The 21,569-nt window shown below is 36.3% G+C and overlaps 1 protein-coding gene and 1 pseudogene across 1 annotated transcript; both read right to left on the reverse strand.

Annotated features, from left to right (window-relative positions):
• Positions 1–2,928: 2,928 nt before the first annotated feature.
• LOC136264809 (NFX1-type zinc finger-containing protein 1-like) lies at positions 2,929–7,968 on the reverse strand. The gene has a single exon (XM_066059578.1). It carries the CDS (start codon positions 7,966–7,968, stop codon positions 2,929–2,931), a length of 5,040 nt encoding a protein of 1,679 aa, XP_065915650.1.
• Positions 7,969–19,711: 11,743 nt separating this feature from the next.
• On the reverse strand, positions 19,712–21,478 carry LOC136264810 (NFX1-type zinc finger-containing protein 1-like; annotated as a pseudogene).
• Positions 21,479–21,569: the final 91 nt, after the last annotated feature.

Here is a 21,569-nt window from a genome sequence, read left to right on the forward strand (position 1 = left end):
TGTTTAAAACACCTTTCTATTGATTAATTACTATGCAGGTCCTGCTAGCCGAGGAAAAAACAGTGAAGAAGGGCAGATAAGCCTTTTAAGCCTTTTATTGAAAGTGTTTTCCTGCACAGAAGTATAATAAAGTAGTTTTGCTGGCATGTTATCATCCACAAAGCTTGGTGAGTGAAGCACGTATAACATCCATTTTATTCAAGAATAATTAAGCCTGCCCTCAGAATAGGTCAGATTGGTGCTATAGCTGTTAGAGGACAACGTACAGAAAATTGATGACACCTTAACAGAGTGAAGCAAAGCCTACGTATATACATCTTAACCAAAACAAACATCGACTATAATAATTCATATGAATCATATCCCACTTGTTTGCCAACATGAAAGCTAGCTTCTTGTACACTGTGGTACTGGAATGTTGCATGTAGCTATTTAACCCATTTGCAAGCTCCTATTCACGATCCTCTTTGTCCTGGCATCTATCAATGTGATCTATTTTGGTTTTCAGATAGCTTTCAACTCAGTACAGCATGTAGGCTTCTATTAAAACTCCAAACTTATAGTATTGGAGGTAATCTATTAAAATGGATTGAAAATTATTTGTCAGGTCCCAGCAGAAATAATAAATGATAAGTCTGACTGATGTGATGTGATTAGTGGCATCCCGTAATGGTGAGTTTTGGGACCTCTTAGAGAGTTAAGAGCTTAATTTTTTTCATTCTGTTGATGACACTAAATTGTTTTGAAGTATTACTTGTGACTTGGATATTGGATATTGTTCAACTTCAAGCTGATATTGACAACTTTTTTGAATGGCCAAAGAACTAGCTTGAATATTAATTGACAATAGCAAATGTATGAGAATTGGGATATATCAAGTGATTCACCTCACTTTTATTTCATTAGTGATGAACCCTTTTGTATTATACTGCCACTGCTGAGAAAGATCTGGGAGTTGTGATTGACCGTAATGTCAAATTTCATCAACATGCTGCAGCTGTAGCTGCTAAAGCCAGCTATATTCAGGGACTTATTATAATAATTAGTAAGCATTTTGAATGCTTTGATGTTGATCTCTGCCAGTTTATACAAGACTCTTATTCATCCTATTTTTGAGTATGTCTGGGGTCTGCATTATATCACTGATCAGAAATTGACAGAAAATGCTAGTCTAAGAGAAAGTACAGGAGAGAGCTACCATATTATACTGAGCACTTATCACACCTCAGATTACCATCTCTAGAAGGAAATCAAAGCTATTTTAATGTATCAGGTGTTACATGAATTAATGATTGGAATAGTTTACCAGATTATATCATAAATGCTAATTCATTAATATCATTAAAGAAGCTTTTAGATTGATTTTCATTATTTTGATTTGTATATATTTGAGCAGGCTGTGTCGTTTTCCTGAAATTAGTACTAATGCTAATTCTATAGGGATTTTGGGTGACTGGGTAAATTATATGGAAGTGGTTACTGAACTGAAAGGTTTTTATTTTCATGTCTAGAAGTTGCCCCGAGCATTCATTTAGAAGCCACTAAAAGTAATATTAACGTTATAGGGTTAGGGTTGGATTCAGCTTTGGTTTCTTCTTTAACTTTAGGTTCCGTTCTTCTTACTATGTACAGAGACTACTACTTGAGTAATATTTATAAGAGGGAGGTGGGTGGTTAGCACACTTGCCTAAAGTTCCAGTAGTCCAGGGTTCAAGCCCTGGCTGAGTTTTGTGGGTTTTTTTTCTGTTTAGTGTCCTTTTTTGTCTAAGTTTTACTGTTGGTTCAATAGGCAGTACGACTGATTAAACCGACTTTCGGTTCAGTATCCACTGCCAATTAAATTATAAACACTAGCTTTCCAAGTTCATTTTAGTAGCACTACAGGCTGTAACTTTAACAGTTGAATAGTTAGTTGGCTGGGCTGAGATTAAATGTAGTAGTATCTGTTGATTGTGCATGCTATTTTGACAGCTATCTTGGTTAGCCACATTTTCTGAGATTTTCAGAAATTTTTGACAGTTATGCATGTGTGCTATTTTGAAAGCAATTATTAAGCTTATCAAAAATTGTGTAGAATTAGATTCTTGGAAATTTATTATTTATCACTAGCTATGTATGAATTTCGATAGTAGAAAGTTTAATAGACCGAATATGAGAGTATCTTGAACATAATTAAAACAGTGGTACAATTTTTAAAGCAAGTTTAACCTGGGAAATTCTGAGGCATTATTTTTAAAACAAGCTTAACCTATAGTAAGTACTGTCTCACAATTTTAGGCTTAGGGATCAGAGGGGTTCCTCACATCCTTAGGATGATCACTGTCTTCATTGGCAAGTGGTGAACTGCAATCATACCATCTGTCATAATTGTCATGCACAGTAACTTACTGATCTCATGCTACAACAATTTTTGTACTGAAACTGTACAAGTATATAGCTACATGTGGTATGTAGTAGCGTGTAATGTATAGCTAACCATTCTTGTTATTAAGAAATGATTTTGCTAAGTATGCAAATGGCTATTAAAGTAGTTATGTGTACATGTGCCTGGTCTTACTAATTTTCATGCTGTGGACTACCACATCACATTGCCTGATGTACACTAGTAACACAAACACACAAATATAATTCATTTGTCACTTTCTGAACTTGGTGGTTGCTTTTCATATTACATTGTTTATATTCTTATGCTGCATAGAAACACACTTTAGCTCACTATTTTGCTTTATTTGTATGGCAGCAATACAAATGTAATACATCAATACAGTTAGTATGAATGATAAATACTAAAAGTGCATGTACAGAAAATGCTGTTATGCTATACAGTAAATAAACGCATACAAAACTCTTACAAGTGTTAACTCTTAAAAGTACACAAAACCTTATACACATCCCTTTAATAAAATGTATGTGATTTATATAAATGTTTCAATCACTTTCTCCATCAGTGTCCATCAGGTCTTCAGAATCACCGTCATCTTCATATTGCTCCCAGCAAATAGGACATCTTTGAGCAGTCAAAAACTCACACCAGATATCTGGTGGTGGTTGAGGTATACAATAGAAATGGCCTTCACAACATTGCCTCCATTTTCCAGTGTACATTACTGGCAACATTGGAGTTAGTATGTAGTCCTTATCCAGCAGTTCCACCTTATGCTTCTTGGCTATATTTGATAATTTTGTGTAAAGGATTTTTGCTCTCTGAGGAAACAGTCGGTTAGTGTGTTGTACATAGTCTAACTTTGTTATGAAACTTTCAATCTGCTCAATAGTGGATATGTCTGCATGATCAAGTGTTTTACTATTTAATTGGCAGGTCATGATCCAGAGTGCTATGCGTCTTTGTTCACATGTTACATCTTGAATGGTTTGTAGTGATAATGATTCAGCGTTTTCTCCAAGATATCTTAGTAGAGTAGCTAAAGAATCTTGAATTAAAGAGTTACCTGTTGAACATTCGTTTAAACATGTTAAAGAATAAAATGTATCAAAAACATATTTAGTTGATGATGATATGCTTTCAAACTCATCAATGCATAGACGTTTACTAAGCAAGCTATTAAGCTTCTCTATTTTTGCCAAGTTAACACTCACTGTTGCAGTGTTATTGATCTCACAAAGTATTTCATTAGTGTTCTCGTGTGCTCTTCTAATGGCATTGCCATACCTATGATAAAAATGTATTATTGTGTCACACTTTGGACAAGAAACCAATTGGAATCGTTTTGAGCGAGCATCAATCCATGGATCAAGTTCTGTCACTTTAAACAAGTGGCCACAGTCCAATTGAATGTATTTGGTATTGTATTTTGTTTTGAATTTGTTCAAAGACATGTATAACTGTGAAAATTTCTCCTCATCACAAATGTTACACACATTAGGACATGGTTCCCCACAGACTCCAATGCACTGATGACCACACTTGTTAACATGTGGACATGGGTGATAACATCGCTGACGATTACAACTTTCAAAACATTTTCTTGTACATTTGTAATGTCGGCATCTCCATGTGCAGGGTTTATGGCATGGCTTGCAAGCATCTTGGCATTTATGGGAGCATTGTGTGTGTGGACAATATCTTTCACATCGGTAAGAACATTTTGGATAAGGTTGTGAAATGGAGCTACCACAACTAACTGTTGTTTGATGACCACACAGAAGTTTGTTAGCATGGAACATGCAAGGCTTGTGTAGCCTTCCTTGGTGACATTCATGACAAGTTCCACAACATCGGTGGCCACAGAGTAAGACAGCATCACAAGTAACAGGACACTCCTTAAGGTCTTTATCACTGCATGGCAAGTCAACAACATGATTGCATATGGAAAATACCTTTTTAATTTCTACATGGCATTTTTCTGAAGCTAACAGCCACATTTTCTTCTGTTTTGATATGCCTTGTAATCTGTAGCACTCTATGCCTTTACTGTGGCCACATGGTAGTTTATGAGAAACTAGTGTACAGCAGTCAAAAGCTGCAGCATCTTTACCACATGGCATTGTGACTTTATGACCACAGCTTGGAACTACTTTTGTAACTTCTGCATTGCAAAAAATTTTATTAGTAAAATGTTTCAGTCTATGTTGCATGTAACATGGCACCTCTTGTCTGTGACCACACCAAGGTAGCATCACTTCAACAAGTGACTCACAATTTCCACAAATTTCAGAACAAAGTTTGTTACACTTGTGAGGAGTTTTATTAGTTGTACACTTTTTCTCACATGGTTTAGAGCAAGTCGTAGGCATTACATAGTTTTTGCTACAATATAGTGTAACTTCATGACCACAACTACGAATTTCAACAGATGTTTCCATACAGTCACCACATTCATCAGAACACTTGAGTGGACATGGGTGACCATTGGTACAAATTTTATTACATTTCCTTTGGCATTTAAATTCACCTGGTTTCATCCAGCATGGCACAAGTTGGATATGGCCGCACAAGGGTAGTTTCTTGTTAACCGGAGTCTCACATATTTTGCATTCCATGAAGCATTTTTGCTTACATGGACTACCACATTGCAGGCACTTCCTTAAACATGGTTGTTTACATTGATAATTGTTGTGCTTTTGATCTTTAATATGACAGCTCCTTGTACATTTGTGCCCACAAGAAAGTTTAGTGTTACATTGTAACCAGCAACCTCCATCTGGTGGAAGTTTTTTAAAGTCTGTATATTTTGTAATAGTTGTAATTGATTCAGGATGGGTAGCACAACATAATTGAAGTGTTGAACCCACTTGCTTCTTTTCTTCTAAATAAAGCAAAATCTTCTTCCACAAAGGAGAATTATTAAACAGTAATCTGAAGTTGCCAAAACAATAGAGCCCTTTCTTAGCTCGTGACAGTGCCACACAAGTACGATTTTCCTTATTCAAGAAACCTAATACATCATCTTTATTGTTTCGGACCAAAGATAGAATAATAATATCATTTTCTTTTCCTTGAAAATTATCAACTGTGGTAACCACTATACCCTCAGGTGTTATTACATCATTTTCTTTATTACTACCCCTGTCATTCAAACCATTGATTGCAGTGGGTATTAGAGTTATCAACTCCTCTACTTGAGTTTTATAAGCAGCAATTATGGTAATTTTACTGGGGTTATAGTCTTGTTTTAGGAAGTACTCACATAGTGCAGCAATAAGATGTGCCTCTTTTCTATTATAATAGGATGTAGAATTTTCATGTTGACCCTCATGATATTCATGATCAAAAAAATAAATATTGGAGGTAACACCTTTAATGTCTTCATAATCTGAAACAGAATCATCATCTTCTAATTTTGAGTATATATGTGGACGAATTAAGTTAGCAATCTCTGGTCTCATTCTGCGTTGACATTGAAGGGTAACAGAAGGAAATTTAGCTTTAATTAATCTTTGAAAAAGTGAAATGCTTAATCCATATTTTCCTGCAAGAATATTTTCATGTGGTTTGGGTTCTAGTTGCTTATGGTCTCCGATGAGAATTAGCTGTTCAGTTTCAGCTGTAAGACAAGAAGCAATGTGAGACTCCAACACTTCTGCTGCTTCTTCTACAATGACAACCTTTGGCTGCACTTGTTCTATTAAGTGTTTATTCTTGGCTATGCCTGTGGTAGTCGCAAATATTACATGTGCCTGCTGCAACAATTCAATAGTTTTCTTGTTATACAGATCCCAGTAAATTCTATTAATGTATTTGTATTGATCAATCAAGCTGTGTAGCTTGTTATAATGGTTTTGATGATATAAGTTGACCCAGTAATAAAGCAGCTTCTCTCTATCATTTCTTGAAAGAATAGTAATGTCAGTAATAGATTTAACTTCAGATTCTGTGTAAATTACCTGCACTTGTGCTTGACAAAGGTTAATGTCTCTTTTATGGTGAAACTTTGATAGTGAAAAGGTACTAACTTTCTTACTCTGTGAACATTGAATTTTGTTAAAATTTAGCTGCTTTTTCAACCAAACTGCAATGCAGTGTTCAGGAGTGCTGCAAATAGTTTGAAGCTGTTTAAGATGAACTGGGTCAATAAATTCTGACAGCTGTTTAATAGATGGTGTATTATCACAAAGAAACTTTAACTCATGTTGAACTTTTTTATTCAAGTATACTATCTGTCCTATCAATCCACTCAAACGCTCTCTTTCCTTATCAATGTTTTGTCCCTTCTTTCTTGTTGTAACTTTATCAACTTTTTCTAAGTAATGCAATGAATATTTCATAGCTGTTGGATTGCTACCTCTGCCAAGTCGGACAATTTGACGTGGATTGAATGAAAGGTACTCTTTTAAGCCACCATGGTAAAATGAATCCATTTTGCTTGCTTGTTTTTTTTTAAATGTCACAGTTTTTTCTAGTAGGTGATCCAGTGCTTGATTGGTGTAACAGACCACTAGTATTGGAGAATTTCTTTGATGCCTCACATTGCTTAGCAATATTTCTATGATTTTGTGTCCAACATGAGTTTTTCCAGTGCCAGGAGGTCCCTGGATAAGTGACACCTCTTGTGTAAGTGCTCGACAAACTGCTTCATATTGTGCTTCATTAAGAACAGTACTAGTCTCACTGAAACAAGGCCAAGAATTTGAACTAGTTATATCAAAATAGTATGGGTGCTTTGTTTTTGGATTTAGCAGCATTTTCATATTGAAAACAGTGTTTCTTCTCAAATATGTAGGGTTTAGCATTCTGCTATTATAGTTGTAATTAATAAGATATTTTGTAAAAGGCATAGTTTTGGGATTAGCATTTCTTAGTGACTTAAGAACACTGTCATAAGTTTCAAAATGAGGAACCAATTTAATCATTGTGTACACTTTCTGCTCAAGGATCCAGCCATCTTTGTCCATTCCTAATACACTTAGATGATCGATATCTGACTCAATCTTTACTAGTATCTCTCCTTCATTCACAGACTTTTCATCTCGATGAGCTACTGTTGCAAACAAAATGGTTTTAAAGTTATCAGAGGAGAAACAAAGTAGAGACCCATTTATCAATGATATTTTTTTTGTTACCTCAAAGGAGACACAAAGTAATATTCCAACACTTTTAAATTCCATTCGTGTAAATCTGGCTTGATGGTACACTTTTACGTCAGTTTGATCTTTGGTACCACCAATACTTGTGCAATTCCAAATTCCTCTTCTCAATGGAGCAATAAAATCTTCTCGTAAGAGATTAAATTGTAAAGACAAATATTGATGCCAATTTTTATATTTTCCATTTCTTGGCAATGGCTTGACATGTGGTGAAATGTGATGCTTTATTTTTAGCTCTTGCATATTAGGTAAAATATTTTGGTAGACGTATTGATGGTATTGTTCTTCATATTCACAGTTGCTATGCAGTATTGTGACATCATCACTGTCATATTTACTAGAGGATTTTAACCTCTTTACTGGTTGTTGCAATGCCACTGTATCTGATAGATGACTGCAGTTTCTCTTTCTACGTTTGCCCATCGGAAAAAAGTACTATTAGCTGCATAGAGATACATAAATTATTACAGTATGACTTTATTAATTATAGTGTCCAATTATTAGACTTAACAGACAAATTGAATGAACTTCAACCTGAATATCACTTTGTGAATGTCTAAAGTAATCTCTTCAAGTTTCAAAAGGATTATGATTTCCCATAAATTTTGTGTGCGATGATACCAGAATGTACCACTAATAATCAAATACATATAGTAATATGGTAAACTGTGAATTTAACAAGTGTTATAATATGTATTTCGTGACCTACAATTATGCTATCCTTTTTAATTTTGGACTGATTACTTTAGATATATTCACCTCTTCACGCCTTCTAGTAACATAAAATACAGGTTGCTAGGGACAACATAATAATGTGTTATTGTGAAAAATTTCCATTACTGTGTACTATATAGTAGGACTGAAATGATCATGGTTTTTAGTATTTTCAAGTAACAACAATGATACACACACTGTATTAAAGTACTGATGTTAGTGTTCCTGACAAGAAATTATGACAATCAAACTAGATAGCCTTCATTAAAATGTCACTCCCTAATGGCAAAATGTATCATGTGAGCTGGGACATGTGATCTTAACAAGTACTCGAGTACCAATTTTACTATCCGAGTACCAAAATCCTTAGCAAGTACTCGAGTATTTACAGTATTTATTTCAGCCCTACTATATAGTGGACACCAACAGAGAATGTATTTGTTAAAATAAAGAAAAAGAGAGCTCAGAGACAAACTATTATGGACTGCATAAGTGTTGAAACGTCTCCCTCATGGTCATGTCAGTATGAAATATACAACAGTGTTTACAGTGTATATTACTACTGTAGATGATTCAGAGCTTTAAGGCATTTATGCATCAATATGTCATATAAATGATGCATATAATTATCAATAAGCATGAATGTATGCATAGCTTCACAAAGACATGATAGCAGTCAATACAGGTACATTTGGTACAAACATTTTGAGTATTTCTTGCCATGGTAGATTATTCAGAAAGCCAAAACTACAACATATTGTACATAATTATATAGAGCTTGTCACACATCCACTTATTAAGAGATGCATCCCAAACAAATGCATGCACATGCATCCATGCAGCAAACCCAAAAGTATGTCAATATTATCTTTGAGTAGCTAATGTAGTACAGTGATTAATGATGACAGAAGAGTGAAAACAAATAAAGTTTATATTATACTCTAAACTCACTATTATAGCTAATCGGCAACATTGGCATTATAGTTTTAAAATGTGTATGCACTCATAACATAGTAAGTGGAACTGGAAACACTCTCTGTATGTTCATCAACATATTTATTGATTGCAAGTTGTACTTTGGGCATTCTAACACTTCAAATACCTCACTATCCCCTCACAATGAACTCTCACCTGATTATCCAGGTTAGCTCCGGATCCACTGAGCTATAGCGGTATAATTATTATAAAGGGGTGAATCATATAGCTTTACCCAGAAGAAAGAAATGACTGCATAGAAAGAAGGAAAGAAAGTATAGCATATAAAAAGAAGTAACTGATTCTTGGTTATAGTTGATGAGTATGACCATTCCCATAGTATTGGAATCAGGCATAAAATTCACTTCATTCAGTCTCCATCTACAATAGAGGTAAGCTTATTTATTTGCATTTTTAATAATGCAGTGAAAGTGGGACACCTTCTCTCAGACTCGGTGATAACTCCTGATCACAGAGTATTAAAGACAGACTAACTGAACACACTGTAGCTAGATCACATGAATAGGTGAGACAGAGGCATGCATCATACACAAGGATCGTATTGAGGTAAACAGAGAGGATTCTGTTTCGCTGCATTTATAATTGGGGCAAGCCTGAGTGAGGCCCAGTATTGCTAATTAAGCATGGTACGTATGTGCGTGCATAAAAATTTCCTGAAGAAGCCAAAAAGGCCCACACTTGGTAAATGAAAAATGGTACACACGGAAATATCCTGAAGAAACCAGAAAGCCCCACACTTGGTAGTTGAAAAATAATAATTTGCGTACACAAAAGTTTCTTGAAGAAACTGGAAAGGTCCACACTTGGTAGTTGAAATACTACATAATGTCGTGTGCATGAAAATTCCCTGAAGAAACTGTCTCCCACACTTAGTGGTTGAAATCACACATACGTTGCATATGCAAAACTGTTCTGAAAACACATGGATTGATATGTAAACAGAAGAGAGATTAAGAGAAGAGAACGTGAGAAGGTCCAATGCAAAAGAAACAAAAACAAACAAGGATCATGATCAGCACTTATTGATGCTATATCCTATAATGGTGCTCTATACAGATTGGCTAGGCACAGAGTGACAGATAGACATGCTGTACTGACCAGCAAAGAATGGGAAGCTGCACTTCAACTACTATAGTGAGAAGATAAAGACGCATAATGTTTGTTTATATGGGGGCATGGATAGTATATTCTTCACATATGCAGAATAATCTACGATGGGATGACCGGAATACATTGAACAAACACTCAGTCAGTAGAATTAATGCCAGTACCAATCAACAGTTCTCTATCACCAGTATAAAGATGTAGTTAGGTGTTATTAATTAGAATACCAAACGTTGATTGGTGTTGAGTTAAACTCGACCAATCAGCCATGGCCATTCCTCCTTGGCAGAGAGACACACATACAACGGTACACCACACAGTGCATACAATTACGACCAAACTTGCATTTAATACACATGCATGACACTACAAAGTATTCAACATAAAACAAAAGGAGGGGACAATTAATTAATTAATTAAGGCCACATAAATTAAATTATCAGTTTCTCATCCCTGCCTCCATTGCCATTTTTCTTACCTCATCAAGGATTTTTTTGCACCACTGGTGGCTTAGTGCAGCCATCTAGCACCTTTTAAACGTTGGTACCTTACTAGAGTGCAGTCTAAGAAAACTGCATTCTGAATCATTTTAACTAGCTAATTCAGCTATCTAGTTGGTAAAAAAATAAACCCACCCTCCCGCACTGCTATTTTAAGGAGGATGAAAAACTTTTTGTGGCCTAACTAACATGTTATATTCAACAAAGACGCTGTCCAAAGGGGTCAACACACTCCAGCTTTTAATAAGTTTTCTAAATGGCACCCAATAAATACTGATCCTGGCTAGCTCACCCATTATGTGCATGTGTATGTAGCTATCTAGCTGCAGGGTGTTTTTAACATCAGTCCATATAATAATAACACAAAATAATAGCTATATTTACTGCAGCTACAGTACGTGTTTATACCCTGACAGTATCGGCCTGGAGTATTCGGCACACTCTTGTACGTCACTACCGCCTAGTAGCTAGATCAAGGAGCTGCAGGTGCTCAGTCGAAATCACTGACGCTAATAGCGTAGACACACCAAAAATATCAACTTCATTATGATCGCAAACGTATCTCGAAGCGTACGTAGAGTACAAAACTGCATGTGATTAGGATTGTTTACAATGTGGCTTTTTATAGCACACGAGTGCTATTAATAGGACTGATTACTAATATGATGTCAGGTACGCAACCTAACAGGCTTGCGCGCGCCGTTTGCATTTGCGATTGTAGTGGTATTTATGGTAGTGGTTTTTATGGTAGTGGTGATTGTTTTGTAAGAACGGCAGCACAGGGGCGGATCCAAGAGATGGCAAGGGGAGGGGCACAAACAGGCTATTATAAAGGGTGGGACTAGGACAGATTCTCGTTTAGGCCACCCCAAATAAATTCTCTGTTTCCCGTCCACCGCCCGCATGCCAGCTCTAAATATTCTATTATTCCGTATTCTTCCATTATTTTCCGGTTATTCTTGCATATACTGATAGGCTCAGTAAACGCTATCTTGAAACAGTCGTGTTAGCAGTGCTATCAAGCAGCACAAACTTCACGTTTGTGTTATTTTTGCAACTTACAAAGGAAGGAACATGCAAGCTTAAGCATGCTTTTATGCAGCCTTTTTGGCAGTGCCAGGCAAATAATGGCTTGAAAAGCTAGCCGATCTTATAATGAAATAATGGAAATGGACCGCCCGCCCGCATGCAAATATGCCTGAGTCCAGGACGGGAAACAGAGAATTTATTTGGAGTGGCCTTAATAGCTAGTTGCTTTAGGAAATATTCACCTCTTATTAAGTGCCTCATGCACTGTCTGATTTTTGTCATTCAGGGCATACAGATAGTTGTGAAGTTTTTAAAACTGTTTGCGAGGCTATGAATAGCTATCTTCAGGCTGCATGTTGATATTTAGCCGGTCATTGTTATTTTATAAGATCCTAGGGGTGCTGTTCCTATAAGGCCATTCCAAGAAAATTCATTGCCCATTTCAATGGCCTGAAAAGCACATGCGGGCGGGCAGTTTATTATCCATTATTCATTATAGATATTTCCACTAGATTTTGAAATTAGCTATAGCTAACTTACAGGTAAGAATACAGTAGAAATATAAAACTAAGAACCTAAAACAGTGAAAAGCTTGCTTAATGGGCTTTCTGAATGCTAAACTATAGTACTGCTAGGATGTAATGAATAAAATGTGCAATAATGAATAAAAATCATGCTGAAGATAATCTACATGTGGGAGGGAAATGGGAAACAATGAATTTTCTTGGAGTGGCCTAATCCTACAATTGTATTTCTTAACCATAGGGACGATTTCTTAACATTTATACAACAAATGACCGGCTAAATAAATATTTGCACTGTGACTGGTGACCGGCTAAATATCCAGCCACTTCGATATACTAAACACCAAAAACAATAATTATTTTAGAGGCACTTATTGCACCCAAAAAGTGTTGAGTGACAGATTGCTTGACAGCTGGTTTGAATTTTTATTATGATGTGAGGAATTCTCCACAATATCACTTGTAAGATTGTTCCAGTCATTAATTACTCTAGTACCAAAGTATAGTTGACTCGACATGTATAGTGGGCAGGGGGCTTAAGTACTTCTATGCATGACCTCTAGTTTGTGTATTGTGAGAAAGAGTGAAAAAGTTGGAGTGATCTAGATTGAAGTAGCTAATCATTTGAAAAGCTTGAAAAGAAATATTAAATCACCAAGCCTGTGCCTGTACAAAAAGAGATGGTAAACTCATTGATGTCAGTTGATCTATGTAAGACTTTTCTCTTAAAGATGATACAAGTTTTGTAGCACACCGTTGCACACCCTCAAGTTTGTGTTGATCCAATACATTATGTGATCCCCATATTACATTTCCGTATTCTAATATACGTAGGTTGAACCATTGACTTGTATAATCACAACAATACAAATTAAATTCATTCAAATCAATAACTTTTCACACAAGCCAATACCTTTATAGCTACTTCAGAAGTGTATTGGTAGAACTTCAAAATTTGCATCAAATACTGAATGCTCATGACAATCAACTGAGTCTAGTAAAGACACTAGTAGCTTCCAAAGCTATGTGTGGCTCGACCAAAGCGAATCACTTTACATTTAGTAACATTGAAATTAGGTTCCCACACATCACACTATTTGACTAGACTTTGGTTTCAAGTGAGTCAGTTTGCAATAAACTGTAGTGATAAGCATATTTTATATGAGTTATAAATTAATTTTGGCCTGAAAAGGTTTAATATTTACAATCAAAAGAGCATGGTTCCTCCACAAGGAGAAGGGGGGAAGGGGAGGGGCATTTGCCCCAAATGTCCCATGCTGGATCCGCCATTGTCAGCAGGTGTAGGAATCAGTGCTCATAATCTTTGTAAGCCAGGATCTTGATTATATGCTATCCATCTTGTATTATCGGCACAGTTGCATCTTAAATGGGAAACCTTGCAGAGAGATTAAATAAACAGCTTATGAATTTACTCAACCCAGACGCAAATGATCACAACAGGCAGTTTGCTGACTGGCTTCTATATAAGAGCATTAATGAAAGTAATTGCATGGTGACAATCCAGACAAGCATATGTAGATAAAATTTTATCATACAAGATCTTCTGATAATGTTGAAACAGTGGGAGAATTAAAATTACAAAAACAACTACAACTACTACTACATAAAAGGAAATACAATAATTAAGGTTAGAGGGGATTGTCATCATCATCACTGTCCTGAAAAGCTCAATACCTTAAGATCTTTTTAGCATTACTTTGCTACAGTACAACATAAAGTTGCTGGAGAACTTCTTGCCAGCTTGGGAGTAACACCACTTCTAGGGGTACTGTGGTCAGCAATAACTTTTAACATTTTCAAGGCAAAAGGAGTCCACACTCCAAAGCACTCCACTACTAAGCAGATCCAACCTTCTCCACAATTTCCAATCCTTGGCCACCTCTCCAGCTGCAGCAGGTACCCCAGCACATGAAGCAGAGAAGGAAATAAAAGCAGGCTGAATAGTGCTGCGTATGGTAAGCAGAACGACCATGTTGAAAGTCAGGATGAAAATTATCCAGGCCGCAGGCCATTATCATGAAGCCCTCTGTTCCTTAAGAACACCAGGATGGTCTTGAGAAAGGGCATTATAAATAATGTTAACAAGAGTGTCATGACAATGGATTCTTATAGGACCATGAGAGCAGCCTAACAGATGGTCACCAAAGCTGTCCATAGAAGAGAGGCAAGTATACACAATGGAGAAAGAGGAAACAAGGTTACTCCAAGCCACAGACATAACCCAACAGCGAATTCTGGTCTAGGGATGGCCAAACCAAGACAGGCTCTAGGGATAGCTTTAAGCCAGCCACTGCTTGTACCAGAACAGAGTCAATTATTACTGCCTGACATAGGCCATTTGTCAGGCAAATATCATGCATGGTCAACCACAATGGAACCTGCCCGACAAAATGTCAGATCAAAATACAAGGAAGTAGTCCAAGGTTGTATAATTTTTATAGCTAGTGCATAGGTAAATAGCGAACACAGTAATGATTGTACCATTATACATACTAAGGTTAAGTAAATCTATTGATGTAATCCCTGAATGCCAAATTGTGTAAAGCAGCAGTCTATCAATGTGAGGTAAAGCTTTAATTTTCCTGACATTTTCACTGGGATTTAAAAGAATATATAATTGTCTCTGCACCAGAAGGATGTGTCAGAACAGTTAAACGTGCCTGATCCCTAGAAACATACAGATTATCAAAGATACATTGGTCTAGTATAGCCTGCAGGCCTTGCTGAGAGGCCGGGAGAATGAAAGAATTACTATATAGAAATGTTAGAAAAAAGTGCAGCAGCAGCCTCCTCACCAGGAAAATTAAGCTGGTTAACATCAACAGAAAGAAGGGTGGAAGCCAAGTCACGTATACTGTTACATGAACCTAAAAAGGCAGTTGAAGCAGATGGAACAGATCCTAAACCTCCAAAATAAAATGGAGAAATAAAATAAAGAGTGATGTAGATAGCACCTTCCAGACCTCCAGGGATGCCAACACCAATTTGACCATAGGGTAAAAATGTGTGAGGAAGGGAAGGACAGACTGCAAGACAACAAAGACGACTGGCTAACCAATGCAGAACTTCACCGACAGCAATATAAATGAACGCCTCCACCCTTCTTAAGCAAAGCAGTTAAAGGGGCACCACACAACCATGGAGCTAAGCAGGGAGGAGCCTTACCTGACAAAAGATGGTTCATAAGACAAGTGAGTGAGAGCAGCCATTCTCTGGCAGTTGGGGCAGTACTACCAGTGACTGCATCTAGGAGGTGCTGAGCTTGAAATTTGGAAGCTCCAGGACTATATGCCTTTTGGAAAAGTATGGAAACAGGACAAGACCACTGATTCATTGACAGTAAGAGATGAAGTAGGATTAAGAATGAATATTGTCATTGGGATAAGATGAAGTGGGATGATGTTTAAGCAAATCTTGGTAAGCATCATCGGTAACATATCCTACAACTACTGGTTGAAGAGTATTGTTGTATCTACCCTCTCTAGCCCAGAATAAAGCACATGATTTGTTGAACTCACTACTTGAGGGTAGTTTAACAGGCTTGGAAGCCTTGAGATCCTCCTGTAAAGAAGACCAAAGTGAAATAAAATGGCTGAACTATTTGAAAGAAAGCAATTTGCCAGATGACCCTATGCCATAGTAGTATGTGACTCCGTGAATCTTTATTGCAGAAACGTAAGCTGAAACCAGTCAAATAGCACACTGACACACTGTCATCCGAAGTCACAATCTTCTCTGTGTTCTTAAATACTTCTGAATCCTTTATTTCATGGTGTTGTATATGTCTACAGATGGCACGTTCTATAGATAGAAACAGCTGATAGCATTCATCAGTAATGTGGACTAAGCCACTACCATCAATAAGCTTTATCAAGTCTGGCAGTCGACTCAGTGGCATCAGCAACATCTGAATCCTTTAAAACTTAAAAGTCAGTAGTACCACACTTACCAGAAGCTTGAAGTTCTCTCACAACATACACACTCATGTACCTTATAGCATTCTCTTCTTCATAGGTAAAAATCAACAACATCTGCTTCATTGGGAAGTGTAGCCACTGATGGTTTCAGTTTGGGCTGCTTGGCCCATAGTTGGTTGTGGCTTGGCCCATAGTTGGTTGTGGCTTGATTGGCCAATAGATAATAATGTTTTAGTGCTTTAAAAGACAATACAATGTGCTGTAGTTACTGTTTAGATGTTGTAATGTTCTGTGTACACTGACTACACTCCAGTATGGAAGAACGGCCTTTGGCCAAGTACTTGGAAAGTAATCACTCAATCAATCAACATTTTAAGGAATCCAACCTGTAGTTCTTGAAAAGTATTATGCCTGAAATCAGTGGGGGGGTGCATGGAGATTCCTGTTTGGAAGAGCCTTAATATCACAATTTGTGAGCTGCTCTGCTGGTGCTGGAAACATTTCTTGACTGCTGATTACAAGCATTAAAGTAATAAATGCTTATTGTAACTCAAAGTTGCTTCAGTTCACTTGAATTGAAACTACTAGTTACCAGCTTTACATAAAAATGATCTAGTAATTATTTCTTGAATGTTTATACTGCCTAAATAGTAAGATATAAGACTCAAACATTACTGCCAGTGATTGTTACAAATATATAGGTAGGTAGGTAGTTAGGTAGTTAGACTGTAGCCACAAAATATCCCAATATACACCGTATTGTGACATTTTGGTGTCCAGGGGACACTTTAGTTTTTACACTATACTATAAAGCATCTGGGATTAAAATTACAGCCATGCACTCTGTGGGCAAACTAACTATTATCCACTATACTGTATGCCAGTCATATAAAACATGATGAAGACTTTGTTAAACATGTAGCTACAATGAATAATGTGCATGTCTGATGCAGTTAGGCACCTGTTACTGTCCTAGTATCTCATGTACTTTATAGTTCTGGTCATCCACCCACAAATATTTATTTATGATGAGTAACTTAACACACTGTATATGCAGTTGAGTCATGTAACTAGGCAGGGAACATGTAATTGAATGTAGTAAGTAGTGAGTGTATGTAGTTGTGTATGCATAAACATTAATGTCTTAAGCTGGTGTGGAGGTGGGGTAAACATCCAATAACAATAAGCATACATAAAATTCACATGTGTGTTTATACCTCTCCTATTCATAGATCCACCTCATTTCCTTTTAGTGCTCATGTTGTTGCATTTTTCAATTTTGATTTCAGATTGTTAATGAATTCATATTTTGGAAAACCATCCTTTTGGGCACATGCAAATGTTGTGAGAACACTCAATTGAAATTCAGGGAATCTTTTACAACCACATAGCAGCTTTTAATCCTTCCTTTGGGAGTCGGGACACCAATAACAAATTAGGTGATTTATTGATTAAGATGTAAGTTGTGATGTATGTTGTAATCATATAACCGCAATAATTATTGTCTATACTTTAGGGATGGTAAGTTGAAATTCCTGAGCCTTTCCTCAGATGAGAGATGACTATCCAGTCTGGTTGCTTTTCTTTGAACTTGTTCAATTAGATTCTCATCACATGATTCACATTTATAAAAATGGTCCCCATATAATATTTCCTTGCTCAAGGGTTGGTCTTACAATGGCTTCATACAAATAGGGGAGTGTTTGAAAATTTAAAATTAATAAATAACTTTCCTATGAGTCCAAAGAGTCTCCTAGCTTTGCTTGTTATTACAGATATGTGGCTATGAAACTTAAGTTGATTGTCAATTACAACACCCAAATCCTTTTCTTCACTAGTTTGTTCAAACCATGGAATAAATATGTTTTGGGTTAGACCCAAATGCAATGACTTATATTATGAGATGCTAAACTACTGATGATACAAGGTATATCCTCTAGCTGCTTGGTATAACACTGTTCTGTTACAGTATTGACTGTGCTATCAGAGTACCTCTCTCTTGAATGATTATGAATTTGGTTAGAAGAGCATATGCCCTCTGTGCCCCATTTACAATTATTAGTTACTTCGGTTGAATGTCAAATTTAAGTATCTAAAGTGTATTGTAGGGCTGTTCCATGTAGGCATAGCCAAGCCCAAAAATGTTTTCTGAACTTCCAACAAGTTTCTATGAAATTTTTATTTAGCTGAATTTTCTAATGACTGCCTGCATGATGCCTTCAGGCAAGCAATAAATATGGTTATGGGCTGATTCCTTCGCTGTTTTGATGTCACCTCATTTTGAGTCCAAAACATGACTTTTTGTCAACCGCAGTACCTAGAATGCCTGACACGATTCTTCATTTAATGCTTTATAGGCATGGGTTAATTAGTCATAATGTAATAAAATAAAGAAACAAGTATTAGGAATTTTAAATTGGATTAGGGCTCAAAGAAAAAATGTAGTGAAACAAGAGAGGTAGTCTTAATGGCCTGCAGATTATATTAATGAACATTTAAGGCCATGAAAAATTAATTAAATGTTCCTGGTTCCTTCCTGGTCATTTTTTTTGCTGAATGAATTGTGCGAATACCATACAATAGTTATAATATTTTATATCTATTGAAAGGTTTTAATATACACATTCTTTTCTTATAAAGTTGCACTAACTTTATACACTAACTTTGTTTTTCCCTATAATGCCCTGTATTGCTATTTCAAATGTAGTGTACCACATCAAAAATTTGCAAAAAAAAAAAAGCCTGGTCACCTGATCAATTCTGGGGAATTGGTAGGACCAGAAACACATAATTAAATTTGCATGGCCTAATAGACAGTAGTTTGTAGTCACTACAAATATTACTTCTTTTAAATTAGTGATTGAATTACTGTGCTTTTTGCTAGGACTTTTTTACTACTTTTTGCAGTCATTACATGTAAGCTATTGTCTTGTTTCACTGCTTTTTTCTTTGATCCCTTATCCAACTGCAGCTGAAACTAATCTTTCCTTCTACTTGTATATTACAGTCTATCAATTGACTTTAAAACCAAACTGTTATGTACCATATTAAATACACAACTATAGCCATGACAGCAGCTGCTTGTCATACTTGGAATTGATAATATCAAGAGTTCATAATATAAAATAGAAAGAGAGAGTGTCAAACTACCGATATAGCCTGTACAAATACACTGGGTAAAGTAGACATTTAACTACTTTATAATAACTATAACTCTTGACTATATATGTACACACCAAGTCATTTAGAAATAATAACTACAGCATTTATGATGAAATATCACAAAAGCAATATCACTCGGCCCTAGTACATGTCCATTTTTTCTAATGCTGTGACACTAATCACCTTTGATATTCTCCTGATTGCAGTAATCCTTTGAAAAACCTATAATGTAACCTCTTTACATTATAGCCATATTTAGCACCATTCTAGACCCTGGTTTAAGTCACCATACTTGTAGCTACGTGTAGAATTAATCTGTTTCCTACAAGACAGGCACACAAGAGGTTGTATCATTGTATTCTCTTTGAACTGTCCATCCAACAGTTGATCCAGCATTTTAACTTTAAACAAATGATCACAGCTTAGTTGTATGTATCTGGTTTTATTCTTTGTGTCAGAAATGCCTTCACATAAATTATGAAATCTCTTCTTTCGCTTTTTGATCCTACAAATTCTTGGACACGATTCTCCACATACACCAATACAGGGATGTTTACACTGTAAAGTGTGTTTGCATGGATGATTACATCTTGGACAATCACAAATTTTCATGGCATTTCTTAGAGCATTTATAATGTGGATACTTCCATGAACAAGTCTCCTTACAAGGGTTACGTGGTTCACTACAATTGTGTGTACACACTTTACGATGAGCACAAGAGTATTCACATTTGTAATCACAACTTGGAAATGTTACACCAACACAGGGATCTTTAGAAGGGTGACCACAAGGAAGTGAGAACATGTTAAATGAACAAGGTTTGTGCAGTTTACCTTGATGACACTCAGTACAGTTTCCAGTACACTAGTGACCACACAACAGTTTGGTGGTAAATTATTCAGTACACTTTGGGGGAATTGGAAGATCTTCAACACAAGGTATCTTCACTTTATGTCCACATGTTGGAAATCGTTTATCAGTACATTTTTATCTGCTTTGTAGCATTTTCCTTCAAAGGTATGTCCGCACTACAAAAAAAAATTTAATATGACTCTTGCAGTTGATGGGACCGTTGGGGCATTTAATAAAGTTTTCATGACCACAAGGTAATGTTCTATGTACCATTACTTGGCAATATTCTTCATCAGTAGGCTTACTGCATGGCAATACAATAGAATGCTTGCAGTCATGAAACCGTTTTTCTATTTCCACTTCACATGATACTTCATTGATATCTTTGCCACATGGTAGTAATATGTAGTGTCCACATTTTGGAAATTTCTTTCATACCTCTACTGTACAATAAGCAGTACAAGGGAGAAGACCACACTTGTTAGTACAATGGTAGCCACACAATAATTTCTTATCACAAGGATGTGAACAAGCATGGAGTACTAAGTTACTGGTGGTAACACTGCACCATATCTTTGTGATAAGTCTTCAAAACAAGAACCAATCAATTACCACACGGAAGGTAACATAGTTTTTGGCATCTATGTGAATTGCTTGGATTAGTTGAACAAACTTTCTCACATGGATATTGACATTTACATAAACTTGGATTTACATGACAATAATTGTAAATAACCATACACAGGATATGATTTCTGAGCCATTGTTGTGCGATCTATAGTCTAAACAAAGTTTGGGACATAAGTGGCCCTGAGGAATCTATTAGCACAAGGTATTTTACTCTGAAAATCCTCTGGATCCAGATGACATGGAACACACTGATTATGGCCACATTGGGGTATCACTTTATCTAGTACATAATGGACAAGGAACTGGGCATAGTTTAGGACCACAGTGACCATTTTCACAAGATTATGCACAAGGATGGTGGCACATGTAGTCTTTATGAAATGGATGACAATGAAGTTTACAGACATGCCCACACTCCAAATGAGCAACGCACATTCTATTGCAACCTTCTTCTGGTAGCAAATTTGCTTCTTGTAGGTTCATTTTGCCATTGATCTTCTGACTTAGTCTCTGCAAGAGAAACCAATGTGTTAAATATGGGTTAATAAGTAATCTATTTTACATTAGCATGTTC

Source organism: Dysidea avara, chromosome 8 (assembly GCF_963678975.1).
Source record: "Dysidea avara chromosome 8, odDysAvar1.4, whole genome shotgun sequence".
In the NCBI taxonomy this organism is placed as follows: Eukaryota; Metazoa; Porifera; class Demospongiae; order Dictyoceratida; family Dysideidae; genus Dysidea; species Dysidea avara.